Source organism: Emydura macquarii, unplaced genomic scaffold (assembly GCF_026122565.2).
Source record: "Emydura macquarii macquarii isolate MOO-44397 ecotype Brisbane River unplaced genomic scaffold, CSIRO-AGI_Emac_v2 contig_1390, whole genome shotgun sequence".
NCBI lineage: Eukaryota > Metazoa > Chordata > Testudines > Chelidae > Emydura > Emydura macquarii.
The window spans coordinates 2,422,064-2,445,238 of record NW_027131527.1 but is presented as its reverse complement, the minus strand read 5'-3'; the positions used below and the strand labels follow the sequence as shown (position 1 = coordinate 2,445,238).

General features: G+C 38.0%; 1 protein-coding gene across 2 annotated transcripts; it reads right to left on the bottom strand.

The window, feature by feature from the left end:
* Nucleotides 1-2,359: 2,359 nt before the first annotated feature.
* GHITM (growth hormone inducible transmembrane protein) lies at nt 2,360-22,517 on the bottom strand. Of its 2 annotated transcripts, none has more exons than XM_067552467.1 (9): nt 22,467-22,517; nt 19,677-19,840; nt 17,072-17,171; nt 14,793-14,904; nt 12,915-13,056; nt 9,376-9,484; nt 6,094-6,282; nt 5,231-5,408; nt 2,360-3,987 (listed from the first exon to the last, which is right to left on the bottom strand). In XM_067552467.1, exons 2-9 carry the CDS (start codon nt 19,806-19,808, stop codon nt 3,900-3,902), a joined length of 1,050 nt encoding a protein of 349 aa, XP_067408568.1. In that variant the 5' UTR covers nt 19,809-19,840; nt 22,467-22,517; the 3' UTR covers nt 2,360-3,899. The 2 variants fall into 2 exon arrangements, with proteins under 2 accessions (XP_067408568.1, XP_067408569.1); XM_067552468.1 differs by having other exon boundaries at nt 22,433-22,503.
* Between the last annotated feature and the right edge of the window lie 658 nt (nt 22,518-23,175).

The following is a 23,175-nucleotide window of genomic DNA, read 5'->3' as shown; positions in this document are numbered from 1 at the left end:
ATGTTCCAAGAGCTCATTCTCCTAAATGGTAAGGCTGAAAATGAAGGAACCATTGGTAACAAATTTACGAACTAGCTTGGCTTATGCTCATCATTACATGCGATGAGCAGTACATATTTTACACTTAAAGGATATTTACTAATCAAAAATAAGTGAGATACTTACATTAGATGCATACTAAAAAGATAATGAAACCCTGACTTGTGATTTCAGTATCCCACATTTCACTGGTATTGGAGTTTTGGAATGCAATAATGTGTAGCAGAGAAGAACAAAACAGAATGGATACATATGCTACAATAAGGAGACATAGAATAGCATGGCATCTGCATTTTCTTACTTTAAATTATTTAAGGTATTCATGATTAATCTCATAGTGAAATAGTTATCAGAAAATGTCAAATTCAGGTGCAATTATTTTTAGTAAGTCATCAATGCTGTCTTTGTCTCACGATTTATATGTGCAATGCAACAAGTATTTTGAAATGGGCACAAGTTCCCATACCAAGTTTCTCATGAGTTGCTCCACCCCTCCCCCTCCTCCCCCCAAAGACAAATTTGATAGTGGTTGAATATACCAACTCTCTTTTTTGTTCTTGTTAAAGCACAGCATGTTTGTTTTCTTAATTTATGTAGAGACAAGTTTTAGGAGTCCTCACATCCAGGAATGCATGGTGAGACTCGACTAGAATAGTACAACAGCAAGCTCTCATTTTTCTTTTGGTAAGGACAGTTCCCTGTTCTCATTCCTGTCCAATAAATAGCATGCATTACTGGAGGACCATCCCTTATCCTAACCTGGGACCTGGCGTTCGTTAATAAGGCAAACCCTAGAATAAGCTACCTTATTTATTATGCAGTTTCTACACTGATTTGTCTTTTGCAAACCTACTTCAGTCAATAAGATCCTGGAGGGTACCAGACTGTACTGATTGGGGACTCACCCCTCATATTACCACTGTAAATTTGTTCAAAAGGGTTGCTATTAAAACTTCTCTTCCAGTGGTGGTGGGAATAAGAGGAACAGTAGACATCTCCCTCCTCTACCAAATTAAGATTAAAGAAGTGGATGCTGACAACTTCTCTTTCTATGAGTTTAGGGAGGAAGAACTATGTAGAGGTGCCAAAGCCTCTAACGTCAGACTTTGACAAAGCAATTGTCTCCCCTGGTGTTTAACTTTGTACAATAAGGAAGTGATATTGGGTGAATATACAGTTGGCTGGCATTAGATCCAACAGTTTTCTATAAAAATCACCCTTACACCAGTGAGATTTTTACAAAACTTGCCTGTAACTATCTTGGGATTCTAACAGTGTAAACCAAGAGAAAAGATCATTGGCTATCTTAGTTATTTCTTTTGATACCAGTGCTCCAGAATTCACCAGACCAGTTAAATTACTGCCAGCTGCTGTTTGTCTAGTTTGTTTTAATTCCCTCCTTGGGTTATAAACAATTTTATCCTTAAATTAAATAAAAACGATTTCCTAAAAGAAAAAAAAAAAAAAAAAGGATAATTATGGAGCAATAAACAAGCCAACTGAATAAAATTTCACACAGCTGTATAGATTAAATGGAAAATTATCAAAGTTAAGATTTAAGTGACAACTGTGTTTGAGATTAACAAAGACCCACTAAATGGACTACTGAAACTTCACCTGACAGTATGATCTGGAATCCTTTAGTTTCCTCAATGAGGACCTAATCCAAGGTCCACTGAAGTCAATAGAAAAGCTATTATATCTGTTCCATAAAGATACCATTACATATGGCTGCTCTGTGTAGTAAGCACACAGAGCAACCACATAGTAAAATTTATTAAGAATGGTACCTCCTGTCAGAGGTTATGTAATGTAATTTACTGATGCAAGAGGAATTTGACAAAGCTCTTCCTCACAATCCACTGCTCTCCTCCAAACCACACTGTAATCTGGAGTACCAGAAACAGAAGGGCATTGTTTCTTATTATAGGTGAAGTTGGCAGTGCTGTGTGGCTGCCTAGAACTTCTCAAATTTAGAGTGCCCAAGTTATACCATTAGCTCCACAGGGTGAGGAAAATTTCTTTATACCAGGAGTTAAAGATATAAGCATTTATTCTAGAGAGTTTTGCCTGTCTATAGTGCTATTTGAGAAGAAAATGCATCTAAGTGATGGGAAGATAGTGTTGTGGACTCCACTGCAAACACTTAATCATGCAGACACTGCACACAAGGAGTAGGTGCTATTCATTTAATTCTTTTTAGAAGAAAAGGAACTGGGGGAAGAAGTTACAGTGCCCATAGGCATTGGTGTAGGGTTATTAAACTAAGTAATGAACTACAGTATGAACATTGTCTGAAAGGAGAAATAAGAAACCAATGAACTGCTGGGCTTGGACTTTATTGTTTCAGAAATCAGCACACAAGCATAGCACACAATTGTCAGATGAAAGGAGAAAATGTGTTTCTTGCTGATTTGACCTTTGCCAGAACTGGTAATTAGATTTAGTACAACAGCAGTTACACAGGCTATATTTGAATTTAAGGATTTCAACAACTTGTGCCCAGTATTTTCACAGGCTTACCTGTTATCCCAGTTTATAATAGCTGCATTTGCCAAAGTAAGTATGATACGAGAACAAACAATGAAACATAGTTGTAGATTCACCATTAATGGTAGTGGGGCATTTTTATTAAATATGGTAAAGAAAATACTAGTTGTATGGCAGCAATTTGGGAAGAAGAGTCAAAGGATTACAGACCGAGAGCACTTGAAAGAAAGTATATGGCATTTGGTTTTGGGGCCTGGAGAACACAGGTCAAAAAATGCTGAATGACGTTCGTTTCCCTTTGTTCCAGCACCACCACTGAACAAATTTCAGAGTGGGACTGCTCACAGGCTGCTGGAAATCAGCAGTAAAAACAACAACTTAGTTGATTTCAGTATTTAAAAATGTAATCCATAGTTGTTTTAAATCAGCCAACACACACATTATAGTCTAAATAATGTTTTGGTTCCGGAACCAACACTTCAATAGTCTGATGTTTCCAAAGTTTAACTTCTCAATGCAAACACAAAGTAGAAGATATAGCTAACGGACCTTAAGGATGTTGGAAACATAATAGCCACACCAAACACTAATTTTTCAAGTGTACTCAGGAATGGTGCTGAAGTTCTATTTAACCACAGGACAAATACATGTAGTAAGAATACAAGCTTCTTTACCATTGCCCACTAATCTGGAAGGGTCGCACAACCTTTCCAAGGCCTTTGTATTTCTGTGTTCACCTTAATTCTTTCTAAAATTTCAGCTGAGGTATCACAAGGACACCCACTATGATAGACTAAGTTGAATTCTAGTAGATAGTGCTCCAATTCGTTTCACATAGGTCACCCAAAGGCCATCAAATAGCAGCAACAGCTTTCAGACAATACCAACATATTCCATTTTAAGCACAACAAAGTTCTATATTCCAATATCAATATCTTGAGCTATTACTTGATTCCTCATTTTGGAGATCAGTTTCTTTTTACTGTGCAATTATGGTAGATGCAAAAATGATAGTCACAGAATAACGTCAAACTTTCAGAGAAGCAGACAGACTTAAGTTTTGTGAACCTAAATTTAGAATATAATTTACTGAAATATTTTTTCCCCATGAAGATATCCCAAATTATGTACAAGTGTTTGCACTGTAATTCAAATTTGACCTTTTAACACAAGAACTGGGAAATGTATCCTTGAGAGAAAAAAAGTCAATCTGATTCATGTTGCACTGAAACAGCTTGATAATAATGTTAAAGTGTTTCAAACTTCTACATGAAAGCTGCTTGTACACCAGATTATTTTTTACTAGGCAAACACACTAAGTAGACAGAGCTTGGTGAACTATCAGATGGTTTCAAAGAAAAATCTTAAATTCACTTCCTCCTGCTACTCCCTCCACTGGCAAGCATAGTGGCCACCCGGATGAAAATGTTCAGTGTATCCATGTAGATACCCAGACACCTAAAAAACAGAAAACCAGTCAGTCAAATTTATTATAGTCATGTTCTGAAAGCAACACTGAGTAATAAACAATGTCAATTCATGATACTAGTACTGTTTAAAAATCAGGTTGAGGGTCTGACTGTCTCACTCAGCTTGGTTTTAAGATACTACATTGTGCATGTGGAATCTTGTTTTTACTGAAGTGTACTGTGTGATCATTACAGGAGAAAATGACACTGCCACTGAGACTTCAGTCATGGCATACAGCTCTTATGTATAATTGTTTAAATCTAAAGATTTAAGTCACATTCTGGAAACTGGAACGACAGCCAAATTTATTAAGCAATAAGCTATATATGGGTAAAAATGCATAGCAACTTGTCATGGTACACCGCACTTGGAGCTAAAATACTTAGTGGAACTAGAATTTGCCCCAAAACAACTGAGCTTCCATTAAATTCATTGGGACCAGAATTTGGAACAAAGTTTTGGGTAGATTCTACAATGCTGAGTAGATTCCTTCTTTCTTCCTCCCAACACCCACTGGCTTACCCCCAAACCTCTTTCCTTTTAGGGTCATAATTACTTGAATAAAAGTACATACTGAACTCATCCTTTTGAATTAACAGAAATGCACCTTTCCAACCCAAAAAATATAACTGAATATAGAGACATTTACGAAGTGACAAGGTTAGCCTATCATCAGATTTTATATTACTATTAGCTACAGTGCTCCTAAAAGTTTTACTGATTTACAATGATAGACACTAGAGTTTATATAACGTAAGATATTTACAGGTTACAACACTGCTAAAACTGCTTTGTTTGAACAGGTTAAGAATGTGAACTGAAAGTCTTTCAGAAAACAAGTACCAGGAATGTCCCCCACTCACAAATAAAAATTGCACAAATACAATTAACACTGGCTGAGAGACACATTTAAAATGAAAAAAATGACCTCCTGGCATCATATGCAGTACTTAGTCACGCTGCTGTAGTTTTAAAAAAAGGTATTTTTGTCCAATAGTTTTAGTCCCATTAGCTATTTTCATATTGTATTTGGAAAACAGTGTAGCTATAATCTAGTTCATTTCAACGTAAACTGAGGCTAAATATCCCAAAGTGAATTTCTCGGTTTCATAGATGCAGCAATGCAGCAGGTAAATTTTTTTTATACACTACTGCATAGCTTGAAGGGACATCATAGTCAGTTAAAATAGTCTTACAATCAGATCAGTGTTAACACTGGGATCATACTTACGAGTTGATGGGGTCATACTTTGCTACTCCATATACTGACACTGGATGTGTTTCTGCACGTTTGATAACTTTTTGTGTATCATATAGTAGGAACATGCCAAAGAGGATTAATCCACCATAAACTGCTACAGAATACAGGCCTGCTCCAAATGCAGAGGTAGGAGGCAGGAACATAGATCCTGGAATAAGTGTGCAAAAATGGTGTTAAAAGCAAGCCCCTGCCTTGTGTATGTGAATTATGTTAAAGACTTAATTATTTGAAGAATACCACGATCACCACCTTAAATCATGCAAGGAGCATCCTGCAAGGGTGTTCAGGTCACTTAAGGTGCATCTTACAGCCAACTATTCTCAGAGATTCTACCATGCACGTATACTATAGTAAAAAATGTTGCATTTATTCAAAATTTAAAAATTCTAGATCATGCAGTACTTTTGCAAACACTATGGGATCACAACTAGATTGTGCCAAAATGCATACGAGCCGCGGAGCAAATATGCAACCATCACTTCAGCATTTTGTGATTTGTGAGTGCTTAACTGTTCAGCCACAAGTTAAAGTAGTTAGAACTTGTAAGCCCCTTACAAGTTTCTTATAGCATCTACAAGGGAAAACAAAACCCACCTAATTGTGTATTTTCATATGAAACACTTCTATACCAGACAATTTCACTGAGCAATTCTAGCCGGTATGTTATAAAATCAGTTTTGAAAAGAAGAGAATTTGCAGGAGCTGTTATATCTAGCCAGGTGCTTTAGGGCGTAACTTTCTCAGTCAGCGCCAGTCTCACTATGTTAAAGATACTGTATCATCAGTTGAACTCCGTTTTAGACACTTAGAAATCAAAAAAGTATTTTGCTTACCAATTGAGGAGGCAAGAACAAGGCCTAGGCCTACTCCCAGTGGTCCTCCCATGTTCAGGAACTTTTCACTTGGTGCACACATGGCCACAGTCGAGAGACCTCCTACAATTCCTGCTGTGTACCAGGCAGCTCTGATCAGCAGAGGACCACCTAACAAGGTCAAAGGAGCCACCACTGCACCCATTACACCTAAGTGAAGAAAAAGACAAGTTTGAAAATTTAGTTACGTTCAAAGCTGTATACAGTATATTGAATAACTAAAGATAAATACCCTATTCCAAGAGAGTGTTTTTCAGCCACATAACTGAATCAATAGGCCACATTCTGTACTGATTTACACTCTGTTCAATCTTATTGAGTTATGTGGGTTTTCATAAGGAAGAGCCAATGCAGAATTTGGCAGAAAATATTCAGGACTATGCCCCAAAATCTGGCATCTTAAAAATGAGCTACCATTCATTTAATTATGAAGGACAGTTCAGGAAACTGGGCAGTCTTTATACTGGCTAGTGATAATAAGGGCCTGTTCAAACTCAGTAACAAGTAAATTTTGAACAGATAAATGCTTCACACAGTATAGTCAGCCTATGGAATGCACTGTCACATGAAGTTGGAGTTATAGCTGCACTTTGAAAAAGGGAAAATTTTTGACATTAGGAACAGTCATACAATCAAGTTGCTCACTTTGATTTATTCAATCAAGTCACTTTGTACCCTGAAATGTGTAACACAAGCACCAGAAAGGAATCCTTCCTCCCAAATACAGCAGCTTTATAATAAGAATTTGGCCTACCCCTACAGCAACAGTATTAGACTAGACTGTGTACGTCTTATGATCTTAAACCCTATACTAGGTACCACACAAGCCAGCAAACACAGTAGTTATACATATGCAATACCATCACATTAACATTTCTGAAATGCACAGAAACAACTGCAAACTCAGCATTAAGGTTTCTAATGGAAATCGCTTTGAAAGCAAGCTGTAGTGTCATTTGAACCAGTTAATACTTTTTCAGTGAGACATTTGTGATTCATCATCAGATTTGTAACCAAAGTTAAACATCTGCTTGATATGAGTGAAGTTCATCAACTATCTTTTTACAAAGTCTTTTCAGAACAGTGGGTTTTCACTGCCTACCTGGGCAGTGAATTGAGTGTGTGGACATTTAATATGTTAAACAATACTGACCTTTCAGGAGTTACAAAAAACAGGAGAAAGGGGATAAATGCTCTGATACATACTGTGAACAGTACAATTACAATTCCTTTACTGAGACACTAAGAGAAGAGTGTCTTCAGATGACAGACCTCATTGACAAACAAGTTACAGAAGATAAGCTGCACCATACTCAATAGTGAATAATATTGCACACAAAATAAGTATCAACGAGCTGGTAGCTCATATCAGCGTGGACATTACTGGTGTTGCTCTACTGCTTCTCACTGATCCATGAAAAGCTGATTGTTCATTGATATTGTGGCAACAGGGAACAGAAAGAGAGAGCAACTGGCTTACTTCAGTCATTTGCATATTATTATAATGTTAAACTTGTTATAATGGCACATTCATTTGCACAAAAAATATAATTCAAGTGACACTTTACTCACTCTCATCAGACTGTAGAAGTAATCTACTGCACACTGACTCATACTACTTGATTACATAGGACTGCTGATGAGACAGTATCAGTACCACACTTATAAAGCAATCATTCAACTAGTAAGTTAAGAAGGTGGCTAGAAGAGGCAAGTAATTTTATGTATTAGTGTGGCATATATTGTAGGTTTGATTTGAACATGCATTCTCACAGAATGGAGAAATTACAGTTCTTTAAAGGGATACACACTTGACTAACCACACATCCATTTAAGTGTTCTTACCGTTATAACTCCTAAGATCACTATGGCAGATTCAAGTAGTATTTATATTTTTTAGTTTGTGCATTTGAATGTACTTTTTGTACTGTCAATTTCACTGTTTTGTAGAAGTAATAAAGCTTTGTTGGGCTCTTCAAGAAGATGCTTTGCCTGTATTAGTAACTCTGACAATGAAATTAAAGGCAGTAAAAAATAGAAAAAGTGTGCATGAGAGAAAAAAGGGGTAGGTCTCAGCACATTGCTATTCTGAAGGGTGTTTTTCATGGGCCCCAAGAGAAATAATCCTAAGGGAGCAGAACATTTCTTTTGGGGTCATTCTTTTAAAATTTTCAAAATTGTTTTTAAGGGTGCTCTTAGAAAATTCCTTTTTATGAAGCATCTTTCAACTTTAAAAAAAAATTAAGTCCCTTCATCAAACAAAGGAATGGCTTTACATTCTCAATTGCCAATGGTGCATATAAAGTAATTGTTCATTTTAAATATTATGGAAACATTCCTGTAAACATTTTTTCCTATGAATGAAGAAATGCAAATCACAATTTTTGACGCTCTGCTGAAAACAGCTTTGTGACTATGAATGAAGACATCTAACATACCAGACAACCTGTCATGTATGACTGACTGACCAATAATTTCCATGTTCCTATTGAACTACAGAACTGAAGCTCAGTAATTTCATAGGCAAAGTTACCTCAAATGTTGACCTTACCAGAGCTCCTCCAAAGGTCAATCTGGATCATCAGATTTCAACTGCTCAGGTACCCTTTTGAATTATATCACAGAGGCTGGTTCATTCATACATTCAGGCCCGCTACCAGGCCCTCAATTTTTGCTTTACCAGCATGGGAGAGGGCTAGGTTATGGGTTCTATTAAGGTGACTGTGCTTGGGGAATGGTTTGATTGAATCAGAGGGTAAAGGTTCCTTGAGTGGAAAGGTATGCTTGCAGAGTCCAAATATCTTCAATACCATTTAATGAATACTAGCAAGAGAGAAAATGCACTGCAAATACCAATGCCAATAACCACATCAACCTTACAGAGGATCTGTTATCAGTCCATTTATATTTAAGAGAACAAGGATGTCTAAGCAGTTTAATACTGCACAATCTACTTGGTACATGGGCAAAAAGATTTCCAGAACTTATCCATAAGCCACAGCCAACATAAGGAAGGTACTTTAGAGACTATTTAATTAACAGCCACACAGAAGATGTTGTGAACAGGATTGAAAGGAGCTAAAGTTACAGCCTCCTCAAAAGCAAGAGTTATTTCATTAGAGTTTTGGAAGACTAAAAACTTGTTTTCTTTTAAAAGTAGGCTTATCTTCAGCAAAACCACAGACATAATACTTGATGTTAAGTAGCTGAGATATTGTCACATGAAAAATTAAATGCACGTACCTGCATGGAGCATCCAGGCAAGGTGTTTAGTACCAGGATTACCTTCATAGGATATTGACCTAACCAGCATCCCAGCACCAATCATAGCTGCAAAAGTTGCACCTATTGCCTGTAATATAAAGTATTACATATAAGAATTCAAGAGCACACTGAGCTGTGCAAACTTTTCTACTTTCTCTCTGAAATCCTATTGTTTATATTAATTTTTTTTACTAGCCTAAAAGTCAGTAGTACTCCCATGAACAATTATCTTTGAAAGATTCAAGAGCAGAAGGCTGCACACACAGCTGAGTAAAAGCACAATTAAGTCAGAGTATACAACTAAACTTCACACAGTAGTGTTAACCCAGCAGTCCTTACTCCAAGACTCCATTGAAATCAATGAATTTTTTTACCCAGAAAATCTTAGGAATTTACAAGCCAAGTGGTATACCAATTGGTGCTGTCTCTCTAAAGCTGTCCAATATAAGACAAGCCAGGTAACAAAAAACAAAACGAAACAAAAAACCAACCAACCCACATGGAAGCAGCTGCGTGGCTGATTCCAAAGGTGTCCTCTGAATCACCACTTACCTTTAATTTACTTAAAATATTTAAGCATTGATGCTTGTTCCTGGTACATGCCTTTTACCCAAGTCCCACCAAATCCTATCTATTCCTGCTCCCATTTGTTTCCAAACCATGTCTCTCTCCTTTTGCTCTGTCTAGCTGTGGCCTGTTTGAACAGAAATGGGTGGTCTAGCAGCTAATAGATGGTTGACTGAGACCATTATCTGGTATGTCTGGTTTGCTCTTGCCAAAAGCACCCCTACATGACATGCCTAAACAGACCATGGAACAATTCTATACATAGATGAAACATGGCTGTCTGTAGCTACGCCTACTACTTTGCCCAATTATCTGCACTTATCCCTTTCAGCACCCATGCTCTGCAGATACCCAGCCACCCCTTTCAATGTATGTCTCCTGCTACTCTCCCTGTTTCCTCCATATGTGCACACACTCACTAGAATTTACACCAGCATGAACATTTGAAGATTTGGGCCTGAATGTCATCACTACATTACGCACAATTGATAGATGGATTTGCAGAATCTGGTACAGACCTTTAGTACTAAATTTTCAGATAGTTATGCATGTACAATTGCCAGTGTGCATGTTCACAGGGTAGGAGACATGCATGCACAAGATTTCCAAAAGATGTGGCTGGACACACACAGAGCATGTATAGATGCAAATGGATAAAGTAATGAACCTGGCCTCAGACAGCCAAATACCATATTCATAGCTGTGCATTGTTTTGGCAGCAGCAAGTCATATGACTTGCCTGTGAACAGTTTGGCACTGGCCACTGATAGGCTTATGCATTCCTTGACGAAATCAGTCTGATCAGATATGTCAAGTCAGATGTGACAACAGTTTCATACCAGAAGCCATAGTAGCTTTAGGATTCCATAAGCTTTAAACTATGCTTAATTGTTTAATATGGCCAGCTGAAGAAATTTTTACATGGCCACAATAGAGTATTTTAACAAGTAATATTAACCAGCAACCATTAGGCTCTTGATATGCAAATATACTTAAATTAAACAGAAGACATACTTATGTTTAAGTTTAAATACGTATGTTTAGTTTGGATTCTTTGACATTCATAAAGTCATCTTTTACTAGGATTGGATAATTAGCAATAGCTCCCTCTACTGTACATAATGTGCCCTTAGCGATATTTCTGAAACAAAATGTTTAAAATAAAACTGCATGCAGCACTATGTGGAGTAAAATTAGTTTAACCTTATGACCATTTTTATTGGCAAGTTATGTATTTTAAATTAGCTATAGTTTAACTATAACTAAACTATGCATGTTTTAGCTAAGATAGATCTCAAGGATTTTTAGTTTTCTTTATGCCACTACAACTACTCTATTGGTTAGTATTAAATGTAGCTATTAAAGCGTGTTTAAAGCACAATATTTTCAGCCGTACTACTTTATGCTGTTAAACCATCTAACCATGAGAAATTGATCTTGTTCAGACCAATTCAAGTCTGAGGTTATTCAGACTGGTCAGGTGCAAGAGATTAAATTCTGCCCCCATGCAATTTAACTTCTTTCCAAGTACTGAATATCTACACAATGTCTATCTTTAAGAGCAAACACCTTTGAAAAGTGAATACTGTTTGCAAGAACTTCTTACAACTTGGTTTCAGCAGGAAGATCTGTTTACCCATCAGGAAAGGAGTATCTAAATTTGATTCTATGATGGGTATGTATTATCAAAACCCTTAAATAAATCCAGTTACCCAAAAAGGGAGCCAATTGTAAAATTATGAATACCTAAGTATCATATCGTTTAGTTTAAATATTTAAACATAGGATTTACCTCTGCAAGCTTGTTTCAACATATTTTTGTTAAGTTTGTGAGAGAGTGCAGCACATTAAATCAGATTTCAGTTTTATTGCGGTCTTCAGTTGAACTGGTTAGAAAACTGAATTTCAGTTCTGCAAAACTTTGAGTCTTCACAAAACGTTTTGTCCTTAATCAGGACAAAAAGTAAAAAACTCAAGTTTTTGCAGAACTGAAATCCCCCTATATTGTTCTAGAGACATTTATTCATGGTGTTTCCAAAACAAAATATGCTCCCCAGATACTTGGCTGCCTGCCTGTTATCAGCTTACCAAGAGTCTGGCCAATTTCACCGCTGCTGTTCAGAGATGGGCAAAAACCAAATTGATCATCATGTCAATTTCACATCTACCAGGGTTTCCAGGGTCCCTGGCGGATTGAAGAGTAGAGAGCCTGGAAGTACCAGCTCCCATATTTCAAGGCTCATGGTTCAGTTAGGGTACCCAAGCTTCCTTTCAGCCTGCCTGTGTTCCCTTGGAAGTTGGCTGAAACCAAACCATTTCCTCAAAACATTTCAATTTTGCCTAATCAACAAAATGATGTTAAAAAACAAACAAACAAACCCAAACAAAAACAAAGATGTTTCCTCAGAATTTTTCCAGACACCACTAGTATTTAGCTTAACTACTAGGAGACATTTAAAAAGAGAATGCTCAGAATGTTTACAAGTAGTAAGCTCCTACTGTCAACAGTCTAGTCTTTTAAACCTGAGCAGGGGTAGTCTACTTTTTTATCAAGTTCCAAATTTCTTGGTCAAGGCACAGTCAAGATCCAGACTTCATAGAATAATAATAATAAAAATGATAGTAAGCAAATAAAAAGATTTTAGGGTTCGTTCACAAGTGACTGGTGGCCCAGATTTGGTCTGCAGTCCGACTACCACTGCACTAGAGCTTGTAGGAGGAAATCTCCCTCTCTCTCCTACTCCCACACCAATGACCAGAAGTTTGTAGATGTTCCTTATTCAAAGAATTATGTACCCCATGCTGTTGATACCAGTTGACTGTGGCAGCTTTAAGACAATTAGACACACCCCATGAAGCTTCATCTCTTGCATTCCAAGTTTTACTTCAAAACATGATTTTCTTAATACTAATCTTTCTGGTGATTAAAGAGAAAGGCCATATAATCTTACCAGCCAAGAACCCCTCATCATGAGGCTCATGAGTGCAGGAGATCTGCTGACTGCTACAGCAGATAGTGCTGTCAAACCAACACTTCCTGCAAAGTACATGTAGGTAGAACGGATCCGATCTTTCACGTACTCAGGCCAAATACTGAAAGAGAAGAAATTACAACTAGTTATGCTGCTATTTTTTCATGTTTCATTGATCTCACCACTTATTCTTAGTTCTGATACAATCAAACTGTTATAAATATTCAAAAGTTATGAGATTCATCTTACAGTGACATGCAACATTCAGTTTAGAGACATTTGTCATGAAATATATAATGTTTTAGATCTTAATTTGTTAACTCCCTTTCCACCATACACAATTGGTTTTTTTTTTCATGGAACTATTCTAGTTAAGTACATGATGACATTCTATTAGAAGTAATGCTAGTTTCACATTTCCGGTGTGCGTTTCTTTCCCCTATGTCTCCACACTGTAAGTTTCTTACTTATTACTATTTAAAAGGCAAGAGGGTAGTGTGAGTAAGTATATTATAGGTTTTAAAAGAGTCTAAAAGGAAAAACCCATAGTATAAAGTTACTTAGAACGGTTGGTATGTAATAAAATAGTCTCAAAATGCTAAGTCACCAGAGCAACGAGTACAGTGCACCATATGATATACATGTTATGTTCTGAGATAAGGAATACCTTAGAAATGATAACCTTAGATATGAAAAGCTTCTGTATTACTATGTTTAAAGAGATTCTATATGAAAATAGAATTTCCCCCAGTTAATGATATTTAATAAAAAGACTATGCAAGTTTTTTAACATATCATTTTACAAAGTTACTATTTTTCCCACAAGTTTGCAGACAATTTGAAAACAGCTCAGAAGTGCAAACTCTTCCCCAATTCATCTTAATGGTTGGTAAATGAATGACAACTATTGAATGTTAACCAAGAAGGTTGTCAATTGTATTATGAAGATTGGCACAATAAGGTGCCAAAATGAGATGTCACTTGAAGCATGAATGTGCGGAGCTTGGAATACCACTTCTTCACAATCTGCTTCTATTATGAACCCAGTAAGTTTATCACAAAACTCTGCAAGAGAGTCTCTTATTTTAAGCCCACACATTTATATGTTTTTTAACAAAAAAGATTTATTTATTGCTGGAAGGCTATCATTAGCCAGGCTGCTACACTGTAGACATGGAACAGAATTTATTATGTTGTGGGCAAACACTTTTTGTAAGTTAGTGTTTGCAAGAGACAGGTAGATAGGGAACAGTTATGACCTGCTCACATTGTTTACGTTTTTGAACAGCTCTTGGTGATTTCAAGCAGCTATTTTTGCTTTCTGAACAGGGTCTCAGAAGAAGATAATGTGGAATTAACTACAGAAGTTAGAACATCCACCTACATTTTAACTCATGACATTCCCCAGACTAGAATATAGATACATACCCTTTGAGAGGTAGCGGGGGCAAAAACGTTTAAAAAAGTTGGTAGTATTTGCAAGATAGGAAATAGGCTATTTATAGCAACAGTTGGCCAAACTGAATTTAAACTCAAAGCTTTATTAACGTTTGTTTTCAGATGTATAAAAAAAAAATCAATGCTTTCTGCCAGAAATCAGGGTTTTTCTTTTAAAAAAGCTTTAAAAAAATCTGACCAAGTGGGCTTCTGCCCACGAAAGCTTCTGCCCAAATAAATTTGCATTTCTTTAAGGTGTCACAGGACTCTTGTTTTTAAAAAAAATCAGTTTCAAGTCATAAAAAAATGTGTGCACACTGAAGGATACTGGTTGGGAGAGAAGTTTATGCATATGTAAGGGTGAGTTTCAACCGATCTAGCCTTGATTTGAAGTCATAATAAGTTTGATATTTTGCTCACACAGCTTTTTCAATGGCTCCAATCTCATTTGACATGCCCATTCCATAATAACACAGAGCTCCAAGACCAACAGCGGCCCCTCCGGCGACAATCCATCTTCCCATCTGATCAACTGCAAAAGAGAAAAAAATGTTGATACACCTGTAAGTGTGTTTTCCTGGGTTCAAGTAGAACAGTTTTCTAATTATGGGTTAATTATGTATACAAATAACTGATATAAGGAAAGGAAAAACCTCAGGGTTTATAAAAACTCTTAATTCTTAGTGTCCAAAGAAATAAAAACATTACCTGCTAATCTAACATTTTATAGAAACTTCTCGGCCACACTGCTTCTCTGCCAAAACACCAAGGCTATGTCTTCACTGACGGTGGCAAATTCGCCACTATCAGATCGACTTATCTGGATTGACTGAGTGGTCAGTGAAGATCCGCTCAGTCGATCCAGAAAATCGAAGTATTAAGACCACCTTCTCAAGTGCAGTGAAGATGGCGCGCAGAACAGAAGCACAAAAGTCGACAGGAGTTACGCAAGTTTTTTGCATAGTTTGAGTAACTCCGGTTGACTACCGTTGAATCTCCGAGGTAAGTGTAGACAAGCCCCAAGTTAAATAGGAAGAAAGATACCCTCTGAATATCAAATTCTCTTGTACAGCTACATGATACAGCTTCATAGTACAGCTAGCTAACTATGTGGATTAAGAAATAAGTGTTAGATATTTTAAGTTTATCTTCATTACAATAGGAGGCAGTCATGTCTAAGACTATTCAGTAAATGGAATAAGATCCAAGTGTGAAAAAAGAAACAAACATTGTCACCCACCAATTGGTTAGTGATATGCACCATCATCTAGTTTAGTTTCTTCATCAAAAACAGGTGAAAACCAAAATATCAGACCTAGGTCTGTTGCCCTTATGCTCACACCTCCAGATGTTGCCTTCTAAACTTGCTCTCATTGAGAACATTTGTAACAAATTTTTATCCAGCAAAGACCTGAGATTGGAAATTACCGATAGTGCTGTAAAGGATAATTGTCTAATAAAGATAAGAAGCAGCAATTGTTGAGATTTCCAGTTGCATGGTTTGTTTTCATTGGAAATCTGTAGTCTCTCTCAAAAAAGTTTCATGAAAAAAGATTGATGTAAACAAACCTCGGCACCAGAAATATATTTTCAAAGCTGCGTGCACTGGACTAAATGTGCTAGTCAAGAGTAACCCCTTTGTGGTCTATCTGGCAAAACCATTTTTAGAAAAGCAGACTTTTGAACTTAAGTATCTGAAGTCAGTATATTTGGCATCTGTGTAATGGGTACATTCTAACAGCAGATAAAATTCAGAAGCTATGTACGCTTCTTGCTACCTTCAAACACTGGAAGACTGATCCTCCAGTAACCATACTGCACAATGCTCATGGCACCAAGGCAAACTCTGAACAGAAGACAGCAATTCCCCACACCCAAAGTAGTATTCATTTCCACTAAAAAGAACTTCTTCAATTCTCAAGCTGCTCAAATAGAGTCAATTATAAGTAACAGCCATAAATTGCCACTAAATTTATTATACTGGCACAAATTCCAGTGATTTCAACTGAACTTTACTTTTTTACAACAGGACTCAATTTGGCACACTTCCTTTCAGTCACATGAGGTGATTGTTTAAAATCTTGCCAATTAGAAGCAAAGAATATTTTGAAATTATACAAGCTTAAAGTAGCTGATCAGCTAATGAGCAGAGACTCTGGAATAGAGCTCGGTTTATCTTCCTCCCCCCACCCCAATCCCACTTTAATTACTAGATTATCAGTAGACGTGAATTCCATCAGTGACTCACTATATGAACCTGGTAAAGTCACAACCTTTTTTGCCTTTGATAACCCATCTATAAAATAGAACCAATATCTCAAGGATGTTGCAAAACTATAGAAATATGAATCAAACATAAAAACAGATCTTTGTTTCTTAAAAATATATTTAACTTTTAAGAAATTTACTACTTGACATATGAATGATTGAGAAAGGGTCTTTAAGTTCAGGAACTTCCATGTACTTTACAATGGTTATCACTACTAACAACTCAACCATGGCTACTGGAGGTACTGGCAATATAAAATGTATCAGAGACGTGAAGAAACCTATTTTTAAGACATATTTTCAAAAGCATAATTGACACTTCATCAAACTCTATAGTAAGTCATAACAATCCAGGATTTTAAACTGATTTATTTTAAATAAGTTTTATAGTTTGTGTTCAAAGATTCTGAATACTTGAGTAGAATGGTTACCTTTAAATGCAGTTTCCATTGCTGGCTCAAAGGCTGCTTCTTTAATTTCTTGGCCAATTTTTCCACGCCGGACACCCATTTTTGCTCTGGATGCATACCCCTGTTATGATCAGATAGAAAGGAAAGACAGTTAAGTAGAACCTAATTAAGTAGATCCTAGAACAAATAAAGTTTTACACATTTACAAGCAGTAGCTACAGAGTAATGGCAAAATCTATTTCAATGAATAGCAAGACAGTATATTTTAAAAAAAAGAGTTATGAACTACTGCACTTTACTTGCTAGATTTTGTTATTTAACTACAGCTGATATGTGTAACTGAGGTGTCATTATACTCTTGAAGCTAAAAACCCAAATGTGCAATACTTTAAAAACGATGACACTAAATTACAGAAATTACAAAAGTATCAATTGTATTTGAGCTTTTTCTCAGAATAAAAATCGTGCTGTACTCTGCCAGTATTCAAATGTTAAAATACCCTTCTTCTCTCACCCATGGGCCCTGTAAAAAGGCAATCGACTTCTTTTTTTAGGCTTTGCATAATAAAGTTAATTGTTTGCTGCCTATTTGCTTGTGAACAGGTCAGACTGAAAGGCACAGAGACTGAACGCAAACTGATCACAGTTATGGGTGAAGCAGTTGTAGTGAAACTCCAACTTTCTTCACATTGTACCACTTGAATGCTTAAACCCTACTCTGAAGTGCAAGAGTAGAATTGGGGTCCATAAATTAAGATTTTATGGCAGGCAAAGTCTAAGAGAAAGGATTTAAGATGAACGCCAACAAGCTTTTGAAATACAAGCATATCAAAGGTTTTTTTTTTGTTTTTTTTTATTTTTACGATCTTTGGCTCTGTTTAAAACAGTCCCCTGGAAATTTGAAGCCATTGCATTCTAATGGCTTTCCTTATAAATCTGCACATGCAGATGTGATTCCCAAATATGGCCTATAAGTACTTAGGAAATTAAAATATTCTGAAGGAGTGTTTTAAGACAGATTTAGAACTCATAATGAAAGAAGTGGTAGTGAAATTTGACCCTACCAACTTTTTAACTATAGTTATGAGAGCTTTATATTAGCGATTTAAAATGTAACAGCAATCTTTTTTTTTAAAAGCAATTTATAGTGATAAAGTATAGAAGGTGCACTGTCATACACAATTCACAAAACAACATCCTCTTTTTGCACACTTTGGGTTTTAGAATTTAAGTTGAAATAACTTGGACTTTCGTGCTCATGAAACTGACGGAATAAAAATCCTGGAGACAAAACCCCTTCTAAACACAAAGCAAATTGATCACAGAAAAATTTTCCTCATTCCATTTTGAATTTTTGTTGTTGTTGTTTTTTTGGGGGGGGGTGGGGGGGAGAGGGGGAGAAGAGCCAGTATACACCTGTGCTAACTCCCCTGGTGACATTGCTACTACAGGTGCAAGAATTTTAAAGTGGAGTTGTCTCTAATTCCGTTTAGAGCAAGTCTAGATGACAGTAGTAAATATGCCTGAGCACTGCCTACATTAGTGTTTCCAGTGCAGTAGAGAAACAAGGTGGGTGAAATATCTTTTGAGGTAACAACTTCTGTTGGTCAATAAAAGATATTACCTCACCCACCTTGTCTCTAATATCTACAAGTTTCCCGTGTAGTGGCAGAATGAGACTGAGAACTTGGTGCAGGCTTCTCCAAGAGATCAGTGCTAGAGGACAAGGCCTTCTTAGACACCACTAAAAGATGAGGTCTGAGAGGGTTTACTGAAGCTTGATGTATGTGGTTGATGAATGATTTGCACAAAGAGCATCAAGGAGAAATACTTTCATCCCTAAGACAAAAGACACAGAACACATTTACTAGTGGAGGAGGACAGAAGGCCTGATCGGAGAAGCATGGTTGATGACAGACATGACAAATGAGCATATAGTACCTCAAGAATGGCTCAGTATAGCTGTAAAGGCTAAATGCCAAATAGGAACAAAACACAAACACGGTTGCCATACAATATTTTGTACAAAAAAAGTTTTATGTTTTCTTAAAGAAAAGAGTGGAACAACTGAGGAGTTGCTGATACTGTAGAGTTCCTGTTTGTTATCTGCAGCAGCCAGAAGGAATTGAGTGGCTGTGGGAGTGTGCTCTCTTGTAAGTCCTTAGATAGCATAGCATAAAAGACGGGAAAGAAACATGAGGACTGGCAAGATCTGAGCACATCTCTAATGATTGCTGCTGTTCAAGGGTTCTGAGCACAGATGATCAAGCCGCACATAACATTTAAATGGGAATCCATGCAGGCAATGCACAAAATACCATTCTAGCCTTGTCAGCCAAGTCTTCCAACAAGGGAGTCCCAATTAGAGTAAAATATTCATTTGACATCTTCGGGCCATTGTTAAATACCCTTTTTGTCATTAGTAACTTTACAGCAGATTGCTGCTTCAGTAAAACTAGGACAACAGCACTTCAACTTAAATTGGGCCTTCCATTTCAGTTACCTCACTTACATTTTCATCTGTACCAAAATGCTTCTTTTGGTAAACAATGAAACGGTCTCAGTGGTCTAATTTGACATCTTTTGTACAAGCAATTCTTATCAAATTAAAAAAAAACTACCTCACCTGGTTAGGCTGCAAAAGCCACCGATTTGCTTTTATGCTGGAATTCCTCAAAGCTGGGAAGGTCTGTGTAAGTGCAGGACGGAGACTCTGGCACGGCAGTGTCCGTAGACAGACTAATCTTGCTGCCAGCATGATTGCTGCGATTGATTCAATAACGAGTATTTCTGTAATGGTACAAGAAGAGATGCTTTAGTATTTGGTTATTATATCACAAGCAGCACAAATAAAGCAGTAAAATTATTTAGCAGTTACGTAATAGAAAATTAGTTTTATTGATCATCAAGTACTAAAAGAACAGAGTCACTATATGAGATGCTTTTGGAGTTAAATGCAGCCAGTACAGATACAGATGAGTTTAAAAGCCTACTCTTCGGATTAGAATATCAGGGATTTCATTTCCAATTTGATTCATACCACATGCTCACCAGAGAACAGTGATGTCTTCTCTTCCTCAAACTTATCTGAACCCATTACCTGTATGTGCTCATAAATAAATGGCGGCCCAAATGAAGGTTTGAGACCTTGTGGCAACTAACTCCTGGTGTTAAGAAATTAACTAATCACCTGCTAAATATTCACCATACCTTAAATTCTGGTAATAGAATGAAATACCCTGGACTATTATGAATGTGAACTATTAATCAAGTTATCACCCTAAGTGTCTTGAAGTGATACATAGTACAACTCCACCACCACCAAGCTCTCTTTAAATAATTTAAAGAATACTTTTATTTTCTCTTTGAACAATTAACTAGCTTCATCTTAATACTCCACCGAGGTCACAGATTAAAGCACGTACACAAGACAAACTCAGTTTTATAAAGGGAACACTGAAGGGTTATTTACTATAACAGTCAACTTACTGTATGTTCTACTAGTACTACCAGAACTACCAACTTATTTGCAAAAACATGGCTTTTTTTAATTTTATAATCTTATGTATTAGAAGAAAAATAGTTCTACGCATGACTTTTCTATATAAAGATAAAGCTAAGCTACCAATACACTATATCAGAGTTACTTAACACTTTCAATTTTACTTCCATTTATGCACATTAGAACAAGCATAGTTATCTTTTAGAATTCAACTGACATTTTCTATTAGCCCTCAGGACTAATATTAGTCTTTGGGACAGACACCATGTCTTTTTTTTTTTTTTTTTTTGGGAAATACAATACCTAGCACAATGGGGCCCTAATCACGATTGAAGCCTCAAGCACTAACATAATCTAAATATTAAATGAGTTATTTTCAAAAGAGGAAAATAAAGCAGACTTCCAAAGAAGTGCTAAAAAAAAATGCACTGTGTTTCGTAACTCAGTTATGAAATGCTATTGTTACACTTACAAAGAGTGTTTTCAGAAACTAGTACAGAATCTTTTGGGTTTTTGCATTACTACATTCTCCAAAAGGCCGATAAGTAATGCAACATAAGACAAATTTTCAGAATTTAAAAGGATTTGGGGCAGGACACTCAGCTTTCAATTAATTTTTAAAACAGACACTCTCAAAAACACTATTATATTGAAACCTTGAGCAGGTTGTCAACAGAACGAGACAAATCTCAGTAACATTTTAGGTCAACATACCTTTTATGAAACAACATAAGGCAAGAAAATACTTTGGTCATCAGTGTGTGACACCACAAAGGACAAATTCTAACCCAGAAGGTCTTTTTTATACAGAAGCCTTGCTAGTGCACTTCTTATATAGTGATGGGATCAGCCAAATCCAGAGATTAGGAGTCAAGATTCCTGGATTCTGTTCCCAAACTGCCACCAACTTGTTATGAGCAAGTCATACACAATCTCTTTGTATTTCAACGTACCCATCTTTCACTTGGGCATAAATATCCAAGTTTCACAGAGCATCCTAATACCTTATTAATAGCTTCAATGGTATTACAAATACGACCAGTGAAAAGTTATTATTACACACGTGTTACTATCATTTGCCATGGAGTGCCACTGACAGTCATTTGAGAAAATAAATGTACCACACAATATAGGGATAAATCTTGGTTGCATGAGCCTCTTTAATAAAAATACAAGTTATAACTAGAAATGCAAGACTTTAATCTGTATTAATTGTGTCATACCATCAGTTATAAAAAATAATCAAGATACTAGTTAGTCCATTTTTAGATGGGGAGAGTTGTGAACTGACAACCCATGCAATTTGAAAAGACCAATGCCTATTGAACACCCCCGACCCTCAACCTGCTTATTTAGACCACAAAATACATCCTAGAAGTTTGAGTGCATGTTGGGGGGCAGGACGGGGGGACCAGCACTAGGATCAGGGGGAAAAGAGGGAGTGTTTGCTCCAGATCTGTGAAAGTAGGTCTCTCCCCGTTGTCACTCCTACCCCAGCATTACTCTTCTTTTAGAGAGAGTCTCCTGCCTACTCTGCCCAGATAGTTTATTACATCCCTAGGGAACTCCCCCCTCCCCCAGCAAGAGACACAGAGGGCAGCTCCTCCCTCCCCCAGAGCCCTTCTCCCCCCCATACAACAGCAGACGCGGGGGACCAGCTCCCCCTTCCCCCCATGCAACAAGAGGAGCAGCTTCCCCCTCTCCCTTCGTGCCCCACCCTACTGCTCCACAGCGCTCTGGCCGGGGGGGCGGGGCAGGAGGCGCAGCTCCCCCCGCGCGCTGTCCAGTGCCCGGCTCTCATAGCGGCGGCAGAGCAGAAGGAACGGGGAGGCTCACAGGGCGCTGAGCGGATGGGGGAGCCAGGCTCGGAGACCGCTCACCTGCCCGTGCCCACCCTCACCGGACTCCACTTACTGTCTCTCGTCCCCTCTTTGTGCCGTATGACCCCAAACGTACTGCGCACTGGGTCTGCTCTGTGTGCGCGCGCGCGTGCAGAAGTCACGGGTGATGACGTTAGCATCACAGCGCGGAGTGGCTCGCTCTGCTCACGTGACCTGAAGAGGGGCCCGTGCCGTTGGCTACGCCTCGCTCCGCAGACATAGTAGCTTTGGGCAACGAAGTTACCTTTCCCCCATATTGATTAAGGGCGAAGAAGCCATGTTTAATTTGGCCATGGAAGCTTCTGGAAGACATCTTGCGCGAGGGCACCACTGACAGGGGCGGGGGCGTTAGCGGCCATCTTCTAGGGACGCGACAGCGACCATCTTGAGTGACGGCATGGAAGCCGGCAGCAGCCATCTTGCAAGAGGGCACCCATCGCTATTAGCAGCCATGTTGGACGTGGTAAAGGCAGTCAGCAGCGACGGCCATTTTGAATGAGGGCAGGGAAAGGAGGAGTCCTTGTCCTTGTCCGGGCCGAGCCGACGCCCCTGCAGACGTGGTGCCAGCGCCGAGCTCCGGAGCCTCGATGGATCCCAGCGCTGCCCCCACGCCAGGGGCCCTGGGCGCTGTCGGGGCGCGGACGCTCGCTGTGGCTCCCCGCTTCCGAGCCTCGGCCGCGCTGTGCAGCCCCCGAGCCAGCGCTGACTCGGACATTGCCCAGGAGGGGGGCGTGCGGCCGGTG

Excerpts from the sequence above, each read along its gene's own strand:
- GHITM (XM_067552467.1), bottom strand. The coding sequence starts at position 19,808 with ATGCTGGCAGCAAGATTAGTCTGTCTACGGACACTGCCGTGCCAGAGT. Across the intron at positions 13,057-14,792 it reads GGAGCCATTGAAAAAGCTGT|TATTTGGCCTGAGTACGTGA; the intron begins GTGAGCAAAATA and ends CTTCTCTTTCAG. Across the intron at positions 5,409-6,093 it reads TGTTCTTGCCTCCTCAATTG|GATCTATGTTCCTGCCTCCT; the intron begins GTAAGCAAAATA and ends CACTTATTCCAG.